General features: G+C 46.0%; 1 protein-coding gene across 1 annotated transcript; it reads left to right on the forward strand.

Moving 5' to 3' along the window:
• The first annotated feature begins 15,470 nt into the window (after window positions 1–15,470).
• NOG (noggin) lies at window positions 15,471–17,616 on the forward strand. Its single transcript, XM_030016345.1, has one exon. It carries the CDS (start codon window positions 16,323–16,325, stop codon window positions 16,992–16,994), a length of 672 nt encoding a protein of 223 aa, XP_029872205.1. The 5' UTR covers window positions 15,471–16,322; the 3' UTR covers window positions 16,995–17,616.
• Window positions 17,617–18,326: the final 710 nt, after the last annotated feature.

The raw sequence follows: 18,326 nt of genomic DNA on the forward strand, positions 1-18,326 counted from the left end.
AACTTTTGGAGAAACTTCCTGAAGATTGACTTGCCCTTTGCACTGAACTGCCTCTGAATTCACATTTCTTATTGGATGTGAAAAAAAAAAGAAATCATTTGCCTCCCAATACCTTTTGTTAAGTAAGGAAAAGCAAAAAATGTGACTTATGATGAGCTCTAAAAGTACATTTAATGCATATGCCATGAGATACATATACCACAGCATGTATTCCCATGAAAAATTTTAGGAGGAGCTGTGCTCTCAAAATAGTTTGTATTTGGCCCTGTGCATGCATTATTCATGCGCATGCATAATTTCTGTGAAAGTTGAGGGAAATGAATAAAGATGAAGTCATTAAAAGAAAAATCAATTCAGGTGGTCACACTTCAGCCCAATATGTGTGCCCAAGGTCTGTTTTGGGGTTTTTTTTAAGGCTATGTGCAAAGTTATAAGAAAAACTGAGGAATGGATTGAACTTTGCCTCTGGAAAATGTCTCTTGTATTGGGACATTCTTTAAATTAAGAAATCTGTTGAATACTTTTTCATACTGGGTGGTACAAGGTAGTAATTCCCCTCTTTAACGTGAATTTTGTAGAAAAAGAACCAATTGTCCTCATTCCTTTATAACTTCACCACGTAAATTTGGTGTACATATTTTCAGCATAATTTAGCTTGTCCTGCTAGTGTAACAGTTAATGTCTCCCATGCTTTAATTCATACAGGAATTATTTTGGTCTACATTGTTAACTACTCTAAATAGCCTGCATGTTAGCAGCCACTGAAATGAAGCATAGTTTTAGACTCCACGTGATGCTTAGCAGTTTATTATTAGCTTCATATTTTGTGGACTTTCATAACACAGTCACTGCCCTTTTGTAATAAAAATCAACAGCTGTGGAAAAAATGGTGCAGTTGGGCTGTACCTATTCCTCTATGGCCTTTCTGTCCCAGTCCTACTCGACTGAGCCCTGCTGGAGAACGCAAAGAGCCCTGAGCAGTAGTGCACTAATACCTCTGTGCTGCTTAACCAGTTTGGGGAACAAGTAGGTAGTCTGATCAGCCGGGTTGTCGTCAGTCAGGAGTGAGTATTGCACAGACGGTGACCTTGCTGTCTGTGCAGTGCCCGCCTGAGTGTGGGACCATCTCCTCCAGCTCTTGGTGCTGACTCTGCCCCAATCTATGGCCAGAGAACTTGTCATTCCACTGAGACCTCTGGAAAGGATATTGGAAAACTATTGGCAGTGTGAGTGATCTTGACTTAAATCTTCCAGCCTGAACAAATATACAGCTGTGGCTCTAGCCTGTACCCGCTAGGCTGGCAAGAAAGCATGGGTTGAAAGTGCAAATTAGTGTACTTTGAAGATTGTTTTGGTGTGAATTGATGGGAGGCAGGCAAAAACACTTGTAGGAGCACTGAGGGTACATAATAGATAAATTGGGACTTCATGCATCCAGTTTTACTGGAAATGAAGTTGAGACAGAACTTAAGTTTTTGAAAGAAGTGAAGGATACTGGGAGTTGAATGGCCCCAGGAAGAGTGTTGGTTCCAGGGGATGAACACAGGTAAGACCTGTCTTTTTGGATGCAGTTTGGCAGGAGTGAAAGTTGGCAGAGCTAAGCTGACAGCGAATGCTTTAAAAATCGCATCCTTGCCCTTTTAGTTCTCTGGGGTAATACGTTCCCTCAGGCTGTGTGACTGTACACAGCAACACAACTTTAAGTACTTCCGTGCTGGTTTTGAGCATTGGCTCATGCTCTTCTTTAGTTGCCTGTAGGCAGGTTTATAAATTATCTGCTGAGGCTTATTTTGCTTATGTGATTTCTTGCAACATGCTTAAACTTAGAAGGTATTTAGTCAGTATCTTTGTCTCTTTAAAGACATTCTGCTATAATATGTCACTCTTGCTGTTAGCTTTTGGGTTTCACAGAAACTCATAAAAGCCTCTTGACCAGCAGATCTGCAGTAAAGGTCTGCTTGCCCTAAAGACCGCCTGCCTGCTTGCTAACCATGTACTGTTTGTCAAGGTGCCTCTTCTCCCCTATTTCAAGTTCATTAACTGAACTTTGTTGGCAACAGTAAACAGTTAAGTAGCTAAATGTCTATTCAATGAGTGGCCTGCCAAGTTACCAATGCAAGCATATTTTTTTAAAGAAATATGCAGCTTAACTTGTGGTGGCCATTGAGAAGCTGAGCTGCAAAAACATCAACACCACAAGGACACAATATTTTTCTCCTGATTACAACACGCTCATTTATTTTGGAATTCTTATGCCAGCTGAGGACTACAGGGCAGTGACAGTAGAAGAGTTGTCCAGATGCCAAGGAAAAGAGAGAACTGTATATGTGCTCCTGTCCTGAAATGGTAGAGGGTAGGGAGAAAGGTTGGGTAATGATTTGAAAGAATACATTTCCATAAACTTTTCAAGGGAGTCCGCAGATTGCTGCCACAACAGATACCTGCAATACTTTGAAAATACATATAAAATCCAACTGATTGCTAAATTCTCAGGTCTGCTTGTTCAATTTGCAGAGATCTGCAGATTAAGAACAACTTTTCTTTTAAAATTAAGATAAATTATTACCTTTCAAATTAGCTGGGAAAGCCATCACATAATAAGGTACTTGTGGTGAGAGCAGTCCCTATAGCATGTATTCCTAGGGCCTGAGATATAGTGGGTTCTAACATCTGACTGGTTTGGCCAGGCAGCAATACAAAGAATAAACAAATAAATATAATAGAGACTTTGTTTTGTTTTATGTGGAAAACTCAAATCGCCGTGTCTTTCAATAGTGTATGTAGACAGGTTTTTTACCTCTTAATATGTGATCGTTTCTGTGTGGAGGCAACCTCTCCAGCACTCAGCATTATTTAAAACTTCTAGATTCACTGGCAGTTCACAGCACTGACTTTTTGAAAGAGACTGTGTTCATCAAAATGTATGGAGCACAGGCTGTACAGCCTAGTGCATAGGCTGTACAGAATTTTCTTCTGGGTCTTACCACAGTATCTGAAGTTTTTAAGGCCTTTTTTTTCTGTTTTATCTGAAAAAAAAAAAATTGAACATAGGTGCTGTAGCACAGGTGAGCTGAAGCAAACCAGCAGACGGTACTGTTTCATTGTCTTTTTCCTGTCATACCATCTGTTACCTCAGATGGCTGTTTTAACTTATGCTATGAACTTTTGTGGCAGCAGGCATGCCTTTTTCTTACACATTTGTACAATAGCAAGCATGGTCGGTCCATGTCCAAGCTTTTAGGTACTATGATAATATAAATAATAATAATATCTTTGAAAGGATATGTTTTTTTATCTTCCTAGTATCATCATGGGTGTGATGTCATTTTATGGCTTGAGAACCAAGACATAGATTGGTCTACAGTCAAAATTATCGAGTATCCCCTAATTGTGGCTGTGCTTATTCAAGCCACCTAAAAGCTGATATTTCATATCAGGACTTTATATGTTCAAAGCACAGTTCCAGTTGGCTTGAATTGCAGCTGTTGTGAATGCACGCCCTGCTATGAATGGAGTCTCAACTGAGGCTGCATAGCTTAAGCATTGTCGAAAATGAGACATATACATTAAGTGGCCACCTGTGAAAAGTTTTCAGTTGCTTATATGCTACTGCACTGGGATTCTTTGGCAGAAAACAGGGAGAGAATTCATTTTTCTGTGATGATGTTCAGTTCCTGCAAGTGTTGCCTTTATCTTCTTGCAATCTTCTGCTTCATTCACTACTTAGCATCTAATTACTGTAACAAATCAGAAAGTCCTATTTCTGCAACAGTCTCCTTTCATTGCATATCCATTGTCAGGTGCACAATCAGTGAGCTCCAAAAATGAAAAAGAAAGTCCACACACTGACTATAGAAAGAAGTACACAGGGAAAAAATGGCATTTGCTCAAGTAGTGAAAAGCTGTAGCATGAAGTGGGAGGACAATTCAGGGCTGTTTCTCTGACACTAATGGCATGTGATAGAACGTGGTTCATTATCAAAAATGTGCTTCCTCCGCACGAAGGCTCTTCAGCTTCATTCATTTACATATCACACTTTTGACTGAAGGCGGTTGAAGGTCCTCTATCCCCAGGACTGGTATTTGAGAAACAGTGACTATTCAGATAAAATACAGAGAAGCCCTGCAAAAGCAACTATTACGTTACATTTCAAAGGCTGCTTCTAAACTGAATTTTGTCTGTGTAGTATTTCCTTGCTGAGAGGAAGGAAGTTGAGAAGTTGTGCAGAGAGCAACCAGTATTTCACACACTGCACAACAGTTCCCTGTAGCTACAGTTCCTACTCTGACATGTTCGTTGCCAGTTGATAAAGCCACTGTTAGCAGCACTGTGGAGTTTTGCCATTGCCTTTCATGCAGCTGGGATTTGGATCTCCCTTTCTAATTGATGACTAACTTCCACTGTAATGGCATCAGAAGATGCTATGAAATCCATGAGGCCCTGTGGACCATGCCTGCCAACATGCTACTCTTACAAAAGATAGGAACCAATCCCAAGCAGGGAAAGTGGAGCCCTCTTCTCAGTGTTGCTGTTTTGTGACCTTGGGCAGGCCAGTTCGGTACTTTGTGTGCTTTTACCTTCTCACCTTTTATCTGTGTAATCTGTTGAGATGATCCGAAATTCAGACCCTGAACTGCCATTCAACACATGCACAATGCCTACTGCAAAGGGATCCTGATTATACTCCGCTAACATTCACCTGATATATTTAGCTGAAAAAGCAAAGTGAACAAGTGACAGAAGAAGCTGAACTCAACAGAATAATCACTGAGCAAGTGCTGAGTACATATAGCATGGTGCAGAAAACGTGTACCGGTTTGTCTGAAATCTGTTGGATTCTCTTCCCAATGTCTCTGATAAATCTCTTTATGACACCACAGCTGTCCTTGTATACTACTGCATACACATTCTTGACATTTTGAAAATTTTCAAAGCAGCCTTTCAACAAGGAGCCATTATTTTCCTACGTTCTTAGTCCATGATACAATAGTCTTATCTCCTTATACAAAACAACTTCTTTGCCCAGTGAATGATGTAGTTTGAGCCAATCAAATCAAAGTCAAGTCTCATTATAAGCAGCATCATGTGTGGCACAGCAAGGTTTTAAAGCACTATCTGGGATTTCAGAGCTCGGAGTTTAGTTTTCAGTTCTGTCGTAGATTCATGCAACCATCTCTGCTCAGGTGGTGACTGGCTGCACCTGTGTCAGGAATGAACCGTGCAGCCCTGCTGGAGAACAGTCAGGCTGGCCTGGGCCTTGGATAAGAGAGTGAGACAGGGTCCTCTAGCTAACCAAACCCTGGTGTTCCCTTCCAGCTGTTCTGTATCACAGCTCAGCATCTGGCTCTTCCCCTGGGACACACTGTAGTTTTGCCACTGGTTTGAGCAAGCATTCACGCTTGGGTCTGGTTCCTACCGACTTAATAAACATGACCTACGCCAGGACTGTGATTCAGTGACGGGAATCTGGAACGAAGCTGTTCTCTGAGGGGTTGTTCCTCCCGGAGGTCGGCATTCGTTGGCGCTCGGTGGCAGCATCCCTTCTCGGGATACCTGTGTGTGTGAGCACACGTACTCACGTCTGCTGCCTTTGGGTATGCTTTTTCAGCAGCTAAACAAACAGGGATCTAAGGGAATCAAGAGGCTCGATTGCTCTTTGTTGCTGTCTTTTGGAAGGCTCTGTTGCCCATTAAAATCCATGTGAGCTTCTTCTGTCACTTGCAGGCTTCTTGAATGAAGCCCTTTCCAATGTCAGGATCTAAGCTGTAGGATCAGGCTCTTACCTTGAAAATCTGTGCATTAAGCGCCTCATATCTTATCTATATAGCTGTTGAACTAATCAATAAACACTCTACTAGTTGCATTTATCCTCCTAAGCTGAGGGATCACGCACCACTGGCATTGAAAAGGCTGAATGATTTGCCCCGGTTCATGCTTTTGAATAAAATTGACAGCTATGAGATGGAAATGTTCAGCTCTTTTTTTAATTTGCTGCAGGAAAGATTTATCAGACAGAGGTGAAGTCTTTGACCCAGTTTTGTCCCGCTGGGGTCCCTCTGAACGCCTTTACAAGCTACAGAGGGAAAGGAGGAGTCCCAAGCACTGATATTTTCAGGTATCTCTTACTCTCCCAGTTAACAGCCGCGATACCCCAGTGAGCCAGTGCGGTTTTAGGGTACCACGCTGGCTCTGCGTTGCAGCCTGAGCAGAGCTTTCGCAGGGCTGGTCAGCGATTGCTGCAGAACAGGACTCGGGGTGTGCTGCCACCCAGCCGGGAGGGCCCAGGGGGAGGCCGGGCACCTCGAGGTGCCACATCCACTCGCAAGGAGCAGTCAGGGAGGAGAGGAGCCCTCAGGATGCTGCTGAATGAGGGGCCTGAACGGCTCCACCGGCTCCAGGGGCAGCTCAGGGGGACCCTCGCTGTGGGGGAAGCGCGGGATGGGACGGGGGCTGGCGGGGCCGGCAGGCCCAGCCGGGAGGGCTGAGTTGGGCCCAGCCGAGGGCTGTGCTCCACGCAGGGTGCCGGCGGTCCGCGGGCCTGGGGGCAGGGCGGCTGTCTATTTTTAGTGAGGGTTTTATAGAGTGGATCCCTGCGGTCTGGCTCCACACTGAAATATTGTCCTAGTCTCAATGACATAAACACAGGGCCAGCCTGTGATCCTGGCGCCAGCTTCAGCTTAGGGAATGTGAATGAAAGTACCAGTGGGGTCCAGGCAAGAAGGAGAAGAAAAAAATCCCGACTGTAATTACAAATAAATCCCAAACCCTTTCACTCTCATGGCTCACTTAGTACAGCAAATAGCCTCTGATTCTCTACAAATAAGTCCCAGCTTAGTTACTGACAGATCTACCAAGAGGCAGTTAATGGAATAATGACTAAGGGAAGCTTAGGGTAATTTACAAACGGTTCCCAGTGTTGGAGGGTGATTGCCCCCACCTCGCTCCCCGCCCTGCTCCCTTCAGGTCCTGCAGCAGTAAGCCACTGGGCAAGGCCTAAGCCTAGGCACACAAGGGCCCTCAGGCTGGTGGGGGAAGGATGCTTATTTATGTATTTATTTATTTATTTAAGAGATCTAACACAGAATGATGATAGGCAGACTCCGATATCTGGAGCCGAATTGTCCCCCTGGAGAGAGTGACTTAGGTTAGGGTCTGCAAAGCAAGGTTATTCCCACCTTCTTTTTTGATGAGAAAAGTGGGGAGAGCTTAAGTGAAAGTGGCATAAAAAGCCATCTCTGCCATGAGACACTTTAAATGAAGCAGTGTTCCTTTTGCTTCTTTTTCTGTTACAAAGGCATGTCTTTTCTTTGAGTCCCTTGTCCAGGTCTGTTTCAATACCTAATATTTGAGTTGAAGTGCTCACTTTGCTTGCAGAAGTTAAGCCCCATGTTCAAAGTATGGAGAACTGTTGTGGAACTTCCACAGTGGTCAGGGCAATGCTCTTTTTTGTTTGGTTTTTATTTTTTTGTAAATAAAAACAGAACAGTGTTGCAAAGACACATTATCCTATCAAGAATGGAAGTAATGGAAAGGCTGTTCCTACATGGGAACAATTGCACGTGCATGCATACACACACAGTTGCACACACACACACACATAGAGAGAGAGAGAACAAATCCAAATAATAGTTAAAATATATGCCATTGTGTCTGGCATCTTATTGAACTGCTGATGCGTTTATTATAAAAACAAGTACTTTAAAAGGTGATGTGGCTTCAAAAGGCATGCTAAACAGCAAGGATACTCAATTGAAGTGTCATTATTTCAATCTTGCTTGAAAGAAAATGATCCTAAGACCAAGGTGTATGCAGGAAAGTCTAACTGATTGTTAGTCCTGTGATGGGTTGTTTCTTCTTACTGTGCCATCTTAGACTTTCAAAGTATCTGTATTAAAGGGAGGAGGGCAATAGTCACCTGTTAATATTTTTTAATGAAAAAAAACAAAAACCCCAAAGTCCTTACTCGGGCTTATCAAAGGAAGTTTACTATACATAAGCGATGCTTTGCTGTGAGCAAAGTAGTAATTTGTGACCACTTCTTCCTTTGCTGTGGAGGTGTTTGCTGTGGGGCTGTTTGTCTCGCATTCCTACTATACCCTGCTATACCCTGCGTCAATTCTCTTTTGGAGATGGTGGTGTTGTGCGATGTTGCTCTATACCCAAGAATGGCTCTAAAAGATTTTAATTCTATCCTGTAATTGATGTGTTGTGTAAACTGCAGTAAAGGAAGGATATTAAAAAAAAGGGCGGGGGGGGAACAACATATTTAATGAGGATGAGTAAACACACCCAAGATGTAACTGTAGATATAAGAAAAATAAAAGCAGCTGGGGGGCTTCTGAGACATTGTTTGTCTTGAAAGTGATGAGAAGAGGCACCATCAAAAGACTTGTTTTACTACAGTCATGCTTCATTATGAGGAAGGAGAGTGTGGGGAAGGGGAGGGGTGGGGGTTCCCTACGTGACCAGGTTGCCAGAAGAGAGAACCTAACTCGTTTGCATGGCCTAATTAATCCCTGAACCCAGTCAAAGCCTGAGTCAGAGGGAGAGAGCAAATGTCAGATCTGTGTCTGGGAAGCCTAGATTCATTATTTTACTCGCCTGGGTCCCTTTGCCTTCATAGGCAAAGACTTGAAACTCCCAAGCCAAAGAAACACAACCCAGAGATTCATAGTGAACATGAGCAGGTTTGGAAGCAGTCTCCTTTGTGTCTGTTTCTGTATCTGAATTAATCCCATACCCCCATGTGTGTGTGTGTCTGTTTCATCATTTGTGAGAGAAAAGGGAAATCGTTCCATTTGCCACTAAAGGTACAAGTTTCTTTGAAAAGTATCCTATTGAACATACAGCTTTTCACAGCCAGCCCAGTCACTGTGAGTTTGTATTTTGTGACATTTTGTAGTGGCTGCAAAGATAATGCTATGCACACAACTCTGGCAGATCATTGTGGTCTACTTCTTTTTGAAGAGCTCAGATTCCCTAAAGGGATAAAGCATAAGAAGCAGAAAAGAAGTGATAAATACAAAATGCTGGGTAAAGATGCACAGTTTAATCTTTTTCTAGTTATTAGAACTCCTTCATCCTTGCAGATTTTCTAGCCAGAGCAAATTTTAAGAATGTCTAATAAAGCAGTAGTTCTGAATTTTTTGACCTTCCTCTGCTGCATTTATTCTTGAGGCAAAACTGTAGTCAGGAGTTATTTTATATATCAGGCTAAATTCTGCGATTTTATTACCCTGTAGCCAAAATACTTCTTGTGAGCACAAAGTCCAGCCACTCTAGATTTGGTCCAGGGTTTCTCAGTTAGATATATTTGTGATCCTGCTCCCCCTGGCTCCCTGTTCAGGATTAGACCCTGCCTTTGGGATTTTGTGCTTCCACACAACCCATAAGTCTCTCAGAACATTTTGCCCCAGCATCTGAGGCAACATTTACTGAGTGCAGGGGACCTGGGGGCTCAGGACTTCGTTGACAGAAGTACTTTTAAAATAACTTTAATTTTCCTTCATTCATAACCAACAGGCTAAATATGATGTAATCGGATTTATTTTTTCCTCTTCACCCCCACTGGAGCCAGGAAAATGAAGTAGTTGAGAGAAAAGGGGTTGTCATTTTCAGTCAAGCAGCCATTCATCACGTAGCATTAGACAATTAGCAATAAAACATTTGAAGGGCTCCATTGGTGCTAAAAGGGCAAGGGGGTCTTTTTAAATATCAGAGGTGGGAAATGTTATGTATCAGGGTTATTCAGTAGCTGGCATCAATGAATTACTCACATGCACACAGGGCTTGATTGAGGGGTTGCTGTATTTTTCGCTTCATTGAATCTCTGTCACTCAGTTGTCTTTAGTGTTTTATAAAAAAGGAATAATAAAAATGTGGTTTATCTCAATAGATGTTTATCTTAATAAGCAGGCTGGCAAAAAAAGGATAAATACATTCCTACTTGTCATGTGTGTATGTATGTAATATATGCTGCTACAGGGAGTTTGTTTGGATAAACAGCGTTGCCTGTGTGGAAATTCAGATCCCTGTCAGGACCCATTGCTTGTAAATATAAGTGTCATTTTTTAACATAAAAAATGCCTTGGTTTTTGTTTCATCTTTGCCAATTCTCCCACTGGCCTCTCTCTCCATAACGAATAGGTCTGCAAACTGTGAGATGCTCAACCGGCTCTGGTCTCTTCTCTTGACTGCTGAGATGTTAGTATTTGGCACAAAAAATAGGATGGTTAGGTAGGGTAGAGGAGGGGGAGGATTTAGAAGAACTTTGGGTTTCCTCTGTTGCAAACCTTTTGCGTGAATAAATAAATAAATAAATAAAACTAATTCCTCCAAGAGGGGTTGCAGCCAAGAAAACTCTGTTCTGAGAGATTCAGATTTACGGCAGAAGACACTGCTGAGAGAAAAAGCAAGAAACAGAGACAGTGGATTTCCACCTCCCATGATATATAGAGCCAAGGGGAGGTATAAATACCCGTCACTTCCCGGACCTTCTTTTAAAAAAAAAGACAAACACCCAGGATCCTGTCTCTGGCTGGCTTGCAGCAAGGCGCCCTCATAAAAGCTAAGATAAACAGTTTATCAGCAGATGAATGCACAAGCTCTGTTCTAAAGACAAAAGTCTATACCTTAGGAAAAATGCAGGAGCAAGAGGAGAGTGGGCTGAGAATCAAAGAGGCACAGTATTTTAGGAGCAAGAATTACATGAAATGAGAAAAATAGAGCAATTCTTTAAGGACGTTGCAAGATTTTATTCTCTTCTTTTATAGCCTTCTCTTTTTTTTTCTTTGCTTGTCTTTTTTTTTAAGGCAATGGATACATCTCTATGTGTAGCTGTACTTAAAGACTAAGAAATAACTTGTTTTATTTGGAGGGTCTCCTTTTTTTTTTTTTGCTTTTTTTCATTGCTTTAATGCATCAGTCATCTTAGGATTTACTCCACTATAAAACATTCATCCCAGAGCTTAGTTTCAAAATATATTATTTATACATCATTTATCACTGCAGATACAGGATCTTGGCCAAATGTATCCTCCCCTGTCTCCATTCTGTTGGGATTTCAAGGTAGAACTTTGCTCTCTCAAAAAATGTTTACCTTCCAAAGTATGTGATTCATAACTGTTTTCTTTCAGAGCAGCTGATCACCTGCTAACATTGTGTAGTCTGTTAACGCAATCCTTATTCTGTGGCCCTTTCTGTGAATCAGGAAAGGGGCAGGGAAATGGATGAGGCACCTTGAGATGCAGCACCACATTTCAAAGGTCCAGCAAGATCTCCCTGAATCTTTCCAGACTAAAGAATATAGCTTGAAAGCAGTAGAACACTAATTTTCTACCTGTGGTGCATAGATTCCTGGGTGAGGTCATACATGACCTTTGATAGCTAATAATGTAGATTGGGTAGACTGTCATGTGGCAAATATGAACTATGTAAAATGTCTGAAAGCTGTGCATCTCCTTTAGAATTTCTTCAGGGATTCACAGTTTAAAAAAAGGTAGAATATTTATCCGTAAGGAGTTCCTTACAAAATGTCTAAGCGTGTGACCAAGGAAGAGGGAGCTGGTCTAGCAGCTCACTAAGACCTAAGACTAAAATTTAAGTGATTTTAATTCAGTTGCCTGCTCTATCAATCACAGCTTTCCTCTCTAATTTTAATAAAACACTGCACTCTTCCCTCTGCATTGATACAGATTTACCGGTAGCATCTAATCAAACGCTCCAACATCTCTGTGAAAGAGGCAAGGATTAGCATTCCTGCTCTACAAATAAGGAAACCACAAAGCTATGAAATGTGTTGCCCAAAGCCATATGAGACATTTGCCTGAGAGCTGGGCAGAGGACTCACTTGGTTATGTTGTTGGTTTTCCTTTCTTTAACAAACAATCATTGTTTCATGCCAATGGATTTTAAAAATAAGAAGTGAAAGGCAATGAGATTATGAATGAGATAATGATTTAAATAATCTTTAAGTGTAAGGGAAACAAGAATAGTTGTAAGGAAGCCTCCCCTCCTAAGGAAGGTACAGGTCTTCCAAGCACACCTGGCATAGTTCTTCTTCATCCCAGTTTTGTAGTGCCTTATTGCTTTCTGTGAGATTCCCCATGTTTTAGAGTGGTGCATGCATCGAGCTTGAGATCATTGCTCATAGACCAGACTGATTCAACACCATGGGCTGAATTCAGTGGGATGTCCCTGAGTACGGGGTTGGGTGAAAGTAGGTCAGGCCATTTTCTGTTAGTAGATTTGATGGGAAACAAATCTATTCTGAATTCTTTCTATTCTGAATTCTTTCTATTCTGAATTCTTTCTGTGCATCCTTGCTGTTGTGGACTGAAATCAGATCCTTACATAATGTGTTTTCAGAGCTGTGCCTCCAGAGTCATAAGCAGAGCAGTGCAGGCTGCATACCTCTTCTCTCCTCATCAGAGATGTGACCTGCAGAGTGGCATCTTACTCTCGCCCACATTGGCTTCCTGTGTGCCTTGAAGGTTGTATTTGCTTTGTCTACTGAAAAAACACATTTTTACTACTGACAGCACTCCAGAACCAATAAAGCTGAGGCGAAGGGAGTTGTTTTCTCCTCTGTTTCATGCACCCTTGCCAGCAGAGTGACCAGCTAAGGCCCCTATGAGCTGCTGGCCCCTCTCCCTACCGCAGGAAGGGCTGGCATCATACACAGACCCTGGATCAGGCCCTTTACCTCCAGGTTTCATTTACTGCTGTTCTCAGCAAATGCTGAAATAAATCAGTTTGATGGGAATCCAGATCTTTTTTCCCTCTGACCCAGAGGCTTCTGGCAGAGCTGTTACTGGCAGCTCTTCCCCAGTCCTGCTATCAGCCACTCCACCAAGAAATTCTTGGGCCACAAGTGACTTCTGTCACTTCTGCATCCCTCGAGCTTTCATGGCCTTGCCAGGAGCCTGGTGCACCCGAGGCGGACGCCTGCACTTGAGGAATTACCGAACCCCAGCCTGCTCCACTGAGAACAAATCTGTACCTTAAAGAGGCAGTCCATCTGAACCAGCCTCCTTCCAGAAAACATTTCCTCCTGCAGGTAACTCAGTTCAGGAGAGAGAGGTCTTTGAGTGCTTGCTTAGGATCACAGTTTTGAATGTAGAATCTTAAACACACAGCTGGCATGAAATAGACAGGACATAGGCCTTACAGGCTTTATCTTTAGACTTAAGAGACTGGTAGGTAGTTAAAGAATTGTTTTCAAATACCAGTTGAGTAAAACTGAATTTATTATTAAGAAATACAGGACATTAGGTGTAACTTCTGAATTTTTGCTTTCTGTTCGAAATGCTATTATTTTAACCTAGTATTGTTATTTGTGCCTTTGTGTTTAAACAAGGTGGTTTAAAAGTGAGTTCAAAAATATTTGCAGTGACTTGCAGGTGACTTACTGGCTGGAGGTAGGAACACAGGAAAGAGAGAGAAAGAGACAGACAGGCACCCCAAAAAACCCATTAACACCTTGCTAGGATTCGTCAGCCATCCTCACAACTGCTCCCTCCTGCAACTAGTCACGTCAACCCTTCCCAGAACCAGTGGATCAGTGATGAGCTTTAAGTGCGGGCTTAGCTCCTGTGTGTCAAGAAACACTTTGTCCTGCAGGGTGGGCAAAAATACGGAGTGTGTATGAATAAAGGAGGGATGAGTAAACCCTCCCCAGCTCAGCTCAGTGACAGAGGAACAGCTTCTATAGGCTAAATCCCAGGAGGCAGGAGCGGAACCGTAGCGTGAACAGGCCAGGAACTCGGTGAGAACCTGAGCCAGAAGCAGCTTGTGTCTGAGCTCACTCACTGGCTCTGTGCAGACCTTAGCACCTCCATGTCCTACTCATATTCAGGTCAGCATCAAAGTCATATCCATTTAAGTCCTAAATTCAGCAGAATGTCTGTCTTCCATTCCTGATAAGCTTCTACTCCTTGAATTTTGGGGAATTTTATTTTGAAAGATAAGAGGTGTGGCTTCTCACTCACTTCCAGGGACAACTTGTATGCCAAGTTTCAGCGATGAAAGTTTATCAGGTTCTAGATGAAGGTAGAGACCTAAACTTCCAGGTGAAAAAAATATCTAATAAAACTCCAGCAGATCCTTGACTGACGTCATAGTAGCAAGTGTCACTGTGAGGCTCCTTTTACAGTGTAGAGCTAGGGTCAGTTTTCCATCTTTTTCATGTCCTTTATTTCAGTTATGTATTCTTCATAAAATGCCCTCCATGCTCAGGAATAAAGCAAAATAAGAGTTGTTTTAAATTTAACTCAAGGAGTGAAAGTAGTTGAAAAAATACAGCTAGTTTTTAGAAAAAACACTCAACGTGGGTAACACAATCTGCGTATTACTTTCATAATGAACCTAAATTTGCAGGTTAACATTTACACAAATGCATAAATAATTTAGGTGGAATGGCTAAGCTTCAGTCCCATTAAACTTAGGCTCCTAAGTGCCTAAATAGCCTGCAGGAATGGGATTCAAGCACTTCAGGAAATTTTACTCAAACCGTAATAGACCGTTCGCCTCCCCTTACAGCACGCTGCCTGCCGTGCGTTGCGAGTGCTCTTTGTGAGACAGTAATTCTGCAATGGAAGTAGCGTTTAGTATCAATTTTTTACATTGTTTTATGTGTTTGCTGCTGAGGTAGACTCGCCCTCTCTTCTGCATGGATTGGGGGCATAACTGGAAATGGTGTTTCTGACGGCGAGGTCCGAGAGAGCTCCCTAGGAAAATGCTAATTGCGCGCTCAGAGGACGGCAGCGGAGCCTTGCAGCCTGCGGCAGCGATCCGCCGTGGGAGCGGAGCTCGGGGGACCTCAGGCTCCGTGCGGAGGGTCTCGCTGGGCGGTCGCCCGCGAGGGTCTGTCTGAGCACTGTCCGCAGGAGCCTCCTCCTCCTCCCGGCCCGCAGAGGTTTTGCACGCCGTTGTTTCCGCCCGCCTTCACCGGCACGGCGCGGCGAGTCGATTCCGGGGGCTTCTCCGACCCACCCGAAAACGCGACGGCCTTTCCGCCGCCTCCCGCTCTCCCCGTGCCCACCGCCCGCCCGCGGGCAGCCGCCGGCCCCGGCGCCCCGGCCCCGGCCGCGGCCCCCGCCTCGGCCCGGCCCGCGGCGCGGCGCCGCCAGCAGAGGGCTCGCTCCGCCCGGGAAGGCGGCCGGCGGCTGCCGCGCGGCGCCGGGGCCGCGGCTGGGCGCGGGCAGAGGAGGTGTCTGCCGCGGGCGGGCGAGCGGCCAGGCGGGCGCGGCGGGCGGCGCATCGCGGGCCCATGTGCGGAGCCGGGCGAGCAGCCCCCAGCGGCCGGGGAGCGCGGGAGGCGACGGGAGAGCCGGCGCGGAAGCCTGCGCGCCGCGGGGCGCGCCGCCGCCCTCCGCGGGCGGGCGGGCCGCGCTCCTGCGCGGGGAGAGCGGGAGAGGCCGCGCTCCGCCGCCGCGCCGGCTGCGCCCATGGGGTGAGCGGCGCCGCGGAGCGCGGCGGCCAGGCCGAGCGAGGAGCCGTCGCCGGCGGCCGGAGGAGCGGGCCGGCGGGGCGGGCCGGCCGGCGGCCGCCCCGGCGAGAGCAGCATCTCCCGAGGCGCGGCGGGCTCGCGTGAGCGGCGGCGTGCGGAAGGCGGGGGGAGGCAGCGGCGGCTCCCGCCTCAGCCTTCCCCACCAGAGGGTGTCTGCTGGTGGGAAGGGGGAAGCCGCGCTCTCCTGGACTTTTGTGGGAGTGGGGGTTGCGTTGTGTGTGTGGGTTTTTTTTTTTTTTTTTAAGGGGGGGTGGGGTGGGTTAGGAGAGAGTCTGTGGTTTCCATGGAGATGAAGCTGAAAGTGCAGGAAATTTAAAGGCTTTGGGTCCTTGCAAAGCAGACAAACTGGTGCCAACGTGCGTGGCTGCTGTTGCTGCTGAGGAGGCTGCTTTGCAAACGGCGGAGAGGAGCGGGGAGGAAGAATCGGCAGCAACTTCTTCCACACGCACGGGCAGACGACGAGGAGCAGCGGCGGCAAGCCGAATTTGCAACAAAAAGAGGCATCTCCCTTTCCCGGGGAGGGTGAAAAGAAGCAGAAGCAGCAGCAGCAGCAGCAGCAGAATTTTGGAGCCGCTCCACCAGGAGAAATTTTATAGAGAAGCCTGCAAGAGAGAGTGTTTGCAGGGGGCTTGTTCTCCGGGCTTATTAGGGGGCTGTCTTTGCTGGTGGTGCGGGGAGTGGAGGTGATCCCCCTTAAAGACAAGCTATTTTGGATATCCCCGTACAAGTTTTCTGATGTATTTGCTTGCACCTTCTTCCCCTGCTGTTTGGTGAACCCAGCCCCCCTCTCCCCCCCCCACCGGTCTCCCAAGGATGGATCATTCCCAGTGCCTTGTGACTATATACGCCTTGGTGGTTCTGCTGGGTCTCCGGCTAGAGCAGGGCGCCTGCCAGCACTATCTGCACATCCGACCGGCTCCCAGCGACAACTTGCCCTTGGTGGATCTAATCGAGCACCCGGACCCTATCTTTGACCCCAAGGAGAAGGATCTTAACGAGACCTTGCTAAGGAACCTCATGGGCGGACACTTCGACCCTAACTTTATGGCTATTTCCTTGCCCGAGGACCGGCTTGGAGTGGACGATCTAGCTGAGCTGGACTTGCTGCTCAGGCAGAGACCCTCGGGAGCGATGCCCAGCGAAATCAAAGGGCTGGAGTTTTACGACGGGCTGCAGCCGGGCAAGAAGCACAGGCTGAGCAAGAAGCTGCGCAGGAAGCTGCAGATGTGGCTCTGGTCCCAGACCTTCTGCCCGGTCCTATACACGTGGAACGATCTCGGCAGCCGCTTTTGGCCCCGGTACGTCAAAGTGGGCAGCTGCTACAGTAAAAGGTCTTGTTCGGTCCCAGAAGGCATGGTTTGCAAACCTGCCAAGTCCGTGCATTTAACGATCCTGAGGTGGAGGTGCCAGCGTCGGGGGGGGCAGAGGTGCACATGGATACCCATCCAGTACCCCATCATTTCGGAGTGCAAGTGCTCCTGCTAGGGCTTGCACTTACCTTTTCTCGCCCCCTTCTCCAGCGGACTCACGTGGACCTTTGCTGCAACAAAAATAAAAGACATTTGCTTTCTGGTTAACGTTGTAATGCACTGTAACGTGTAGGAGAATGTATATTGTGTGTATATATGGCACCGTTTTAATATACTATTAAAAGGTCAGTATTATACGTGAAATAATCAGCGTCTACTGTATTTTTAAGACTATTACCCTGATCGTTGCTAATGTATCTTTTTTTTTTTTTTGGTATTTATATTCCAGAGAGAAGTTGCTTCGCTTTGGCGAAGTAGGGGTTTTGTTGTTTGTTTTTTGTTTGTTGTTTTTTTTTAATAAAAGGATTAAAAAATACAAACCAAACTTTTTGATAAGAAAACGTTTTAAAGCTATTTTCCATTATTCGGAAAGCGTGTGTGTGAGTTTTTTTCTTTTTCCTTATGGACTTTAGATTTAAAATAAAAATGAATAAACGCCTAGAGCACAATGTTATTGTAAATAGAGAGAACAGTTTGAATGACTTAATCCTATGTAAATGAAGAGTATCTGCTATTTATTCTTTATATCCTTGTAGTAAAAGTGCAGTGCAGAATTAAAGTCAACCACTAAAACACGAGCCGTTTGGATTCTGTTTGCTTTTTGGTTTGGCCACCTTCGGGGGGGCTTTCTTCTCTCTCCTCCTCGTTCTCCACGCTCAGCAGGACGTTTCGTGGTGGCGCGGGGGGGTGGGAACCTGCTCACGACTCTCTTAGAAGGCAATCTTTGGCACCTACACCACAGGAGTGCCCCGGGGATCCGGCCCCGCGTGTGGGGCCGGCGAGGAGCGGCCGGGGGGGGTGGGGGGTCCCCGCCGGCCCCGCGCTGCGCTGTCCCCCCGCGGAGCCGCTCACCCACTGCCGCGCAGGCAGGGCGCGCTCGGTGGCAGCTGGTTTGGGATTTTTTTTTTTTTTTTTTTTTTAAACCGCTTGACATTTCATTTACAACGGGACACGTGTCTTTCACACCTACCATTGTGGTGGGACACTGCTGAAACTTGACCCTTGGGCTTTGGGGGTTTTCAGCGCAGACACGTTATTAGCCTGATCCTATGACAGCCTCGCACACCCTCCCTGCCCGGCCGCAGTCGCCCCTCGCAGCCCGGTTAACTCTTTGGGCTCCCGCCAGCCCCGGCCGATCGCTCCGCTGACGGGCCGCCCCGGGGCTGCGCTGCCCAGGGACGGGCCCCCCCCCCCCATCCCCCGCCCCGTTCCCCCGGGCAGGGCGGGGAGCACCGGGCTCCCCCGCGCCCGCGGCCGCCGCAGCCCCGGAGGTGCCCGACGTCCCGCA

The sequence above is a fragment of the Aquila chrysaetos genome, chromosome 5 (assembly GCF_900496995.4).
Source record: "Aquila chrysaetos chrysaetos chromosome 5, bAquChr1.4, whole genome shotgun sequence".
NCBI classification, from domain to species: Eukaryota; Metazoa; Chordata; class Aves; order Accipitriformes; family Accipitridae; genus Aquila; species Aquila chrysaetos.